Here is a 2,100-nt window from a genome sequence, read left to right as displayed (position 1 = left end):
CAAATAGTGTGAGACACTGATCAGAGTAGGGCTAGACCTACCCATAGTAAATGTGTTTTGAAATTGCGAGACTGAAACAGATATATAATGAGTTAAAATAGACAATTTTTTTAAATTTTTTATTACAAAACCCATTCTTTCACCCACTCTACAAACTCTCAAATACAATTTGTAATTTTTTCAAGAGGTTATTGAGCGTTTTACCCGTTAAATTATAGGTTTAGATGCCAACATGTAAATATGAATATAAAACACGTATTTCTCGTTTTAAGGTCAAAAGTTCAAATTCCATCACCCCTAAAATATAAAAACTTATAAGGGTAGGTAATATATCTAATTTGTCTCTAAACTTTGTGAAAATTATTGATGAACATGGATTGAATAGGTTTAGAAACATTGCATCTTAAATTTAAATTGGGTTGTTGATGATGAATTTAGCAACATTAATATATAAGGCTAGAAGAGTAAAAGGTATATAAAAAAATATGATGTTATAAAATGGAGTGCATGTGAGAGGCAAGTTAGAGACATCCATATAATGGGTTGGGTCCAGGAAACCTCCCTTCCATGACAAAAACATACAGCAAATTCACACCCTCTTTCTACTTCAAATTCGCTGTCTTTCAGACTCCTCTGCCTCCACACTCCCATCCCAATTTAGTATGACTAAGATCTAGCATGCACTGCCATTCCCATGGCTTCCCCTCATCATTCCCATAGCTTCATGTTTCAATCACGCCCCGCCGACCACCATGACTACGCCCCCACCGCTACTGCTTCCTTCAACAACATCCCCTTCTGCCCTCCTCACCTCTACTTCCACGGTTTCTCTCTCTCTCTCTCTCTCTCTCTCTCTCTCTCTCTCTTCTTCCTCCTCCGCGGTTTTGAGTTCGAGTCATGTCAGTGACGTTTTTGCTTTCTTTTTTTTTTTTGTTTTTTGTTTTGTTTTTCAGATGGGGTTGTCCCGTTGATGATGAAGAGATCCATGTCGTTTTCCGAAAACGGCTGCGAGGAAGTTAACGGAGACGAGGGGTTGTCGGACGACGGGTCGGCATTGGGAGAGAAAAAGAAGCGGCTTAATTTAGAGCAAGTGAAGGCTTTGGAGAAAAGCTTTGAGCTGGGAAATAAGCTCGAGCCTGAGCGAAAATTGCAGCTGGCTAAAGCTCTTGGGCTGCAGCCGAGACAGATTGCTATTTGGTTCCAGAACAGAAGGGCCAGGTGGAAAACCAAGCAATTGGAGAGAGATTATGACGTGTTGAAGAAACAGTTTGAAGCTCTTAAAGCCGACAATGATGTCCTTCAAGCTCAAAATACCAAACTCCATGCACAGGTAATAATAATAATAATAATAATAATAATACAATTCAAAAATTTTAAATTATATAATATTTTTAGATAGCTAAATTAATTGTAACCGGTTGGATTATTAATTTGTAATTAGCATTATTCTCTTAATTAATTTTGTGAATTTTCATTACAACCCTTGATTTTTCTCAAGTTGTTAGCATTAAAAACTAAAGACTCCGGCGAGGTAGCGGCGGGCGGCAGCGCCACCGTGAACTTAAAGAAAGAAAACGAACGCTGTTGGAGTAGTGACAATAGTTGTGACATCAACCTGGAGATGTCAAGAACACAAGCATCAATAACAAGTAACGGTAGCAGCGGCGGAAGAGGATGTTCCCAACCTGGAATCAAGGACCTGTTCCCGTCGGCAGCGTTCCGGTCCGCCGCCATTACGCAGCTGCTGCAACACGGGTCGTCTAGATCAACGGTCGATCATTCGCCGGTGATTCAAGAAGAAAGCTTCACTCAAATGTTCAATGGAATGGAAGAACAGCAACAAACTACAGCCGCTGGGTTTTGGCCATGGGGTTCAGATCAAAATTCCCATTTTCATTAATGGATCATCACACAGTTTTTTTTTTTTTTTTTTTTTTTTTTTTTTTTNACAAAACAGTTAAATTTTTATTGAATTAGTTGGGTTGTATTATTACTATTGGGGATTTGGGATTAATTAATGATTGAGATTATAATTAAAATTAAATGATAGTTTTTTTTTTTTTTTTTTTTTTTTTTTTTTTTTTTTTTTTTTTTTTTTTT

General features: G+C 37.6%; 1 protein-coding gene across 1 annotated transcript; it reads left to right on the top strand.

Moving 5' to 3' along the window:
* Positions 1 to 521: 521 nt before the first annotated feature.
* Positions 522 to 2,044, top strand: LOC111804531 (homeobox-leucine zipper protein ATHB-20-like). Its single transcript, XM_023689377.1, has 3 exons — positions 522 to 824; positions 954 to 1,330; positions 1,499 to 2,044. Exons 1-3 carry the CDS (start codon positions 695 to 697, stop codon positions 1,898 to 1,900), a joined length of 909 nt encoding a protein of 302 aa, XP_023545145.1. The 5' UTR covers positions 522 to 694; the 3' UTR covers positions 1,901 to 2,044.
* The last annotated feature ends 56 nt before the right edge of the window (positions 2,045 to 2,100 follow it).

Source organism: Cucurbita pepo, chromosome LG01 (genome assembly GCF_002806865.2).
Source record: "Cucurbita pepo subsp. pepo cultivar mu-cu-16 chromosome LG01, ASM280686v2, whole genome shotgun sequence".
In the NCBI taxonomy this organism is placed as follows: domain Eukaryota; kingdom Viridiplantae; phylum Streptophyta; class Magnoliopsida; order Cucurbitales; family Cucurbitaceae; genus Cucurbita; species Cucurbita pepo.
Note: the sequence above shows the minus strand (reverse complement) of the source record. Positions and strands in the feature narration are given on the sequence as shown.

Coding starts and splice junctions, on each gene's coding strand:
- LOC111804531 (XM_023689377.1), top strand. CDS start 695: ATGGCTTCCCCTCATCATTCCCATAGCTTCATGTTTCAATCACGCCCC. Junction 825..953: donor TCCTCACCTCTACTTCCACG/GTTTCTCTCTCT, acceptor TTTGTTTTTCAG/ATGGGGTTGTCCCGTTGATG. Junction 1,331..1,498: donor ATACCAAACTCCATGCACAG/GTAATAATAATA, acceptor ATTTTTCTCAAG/TTGTTAGCATTAAAAACTAA.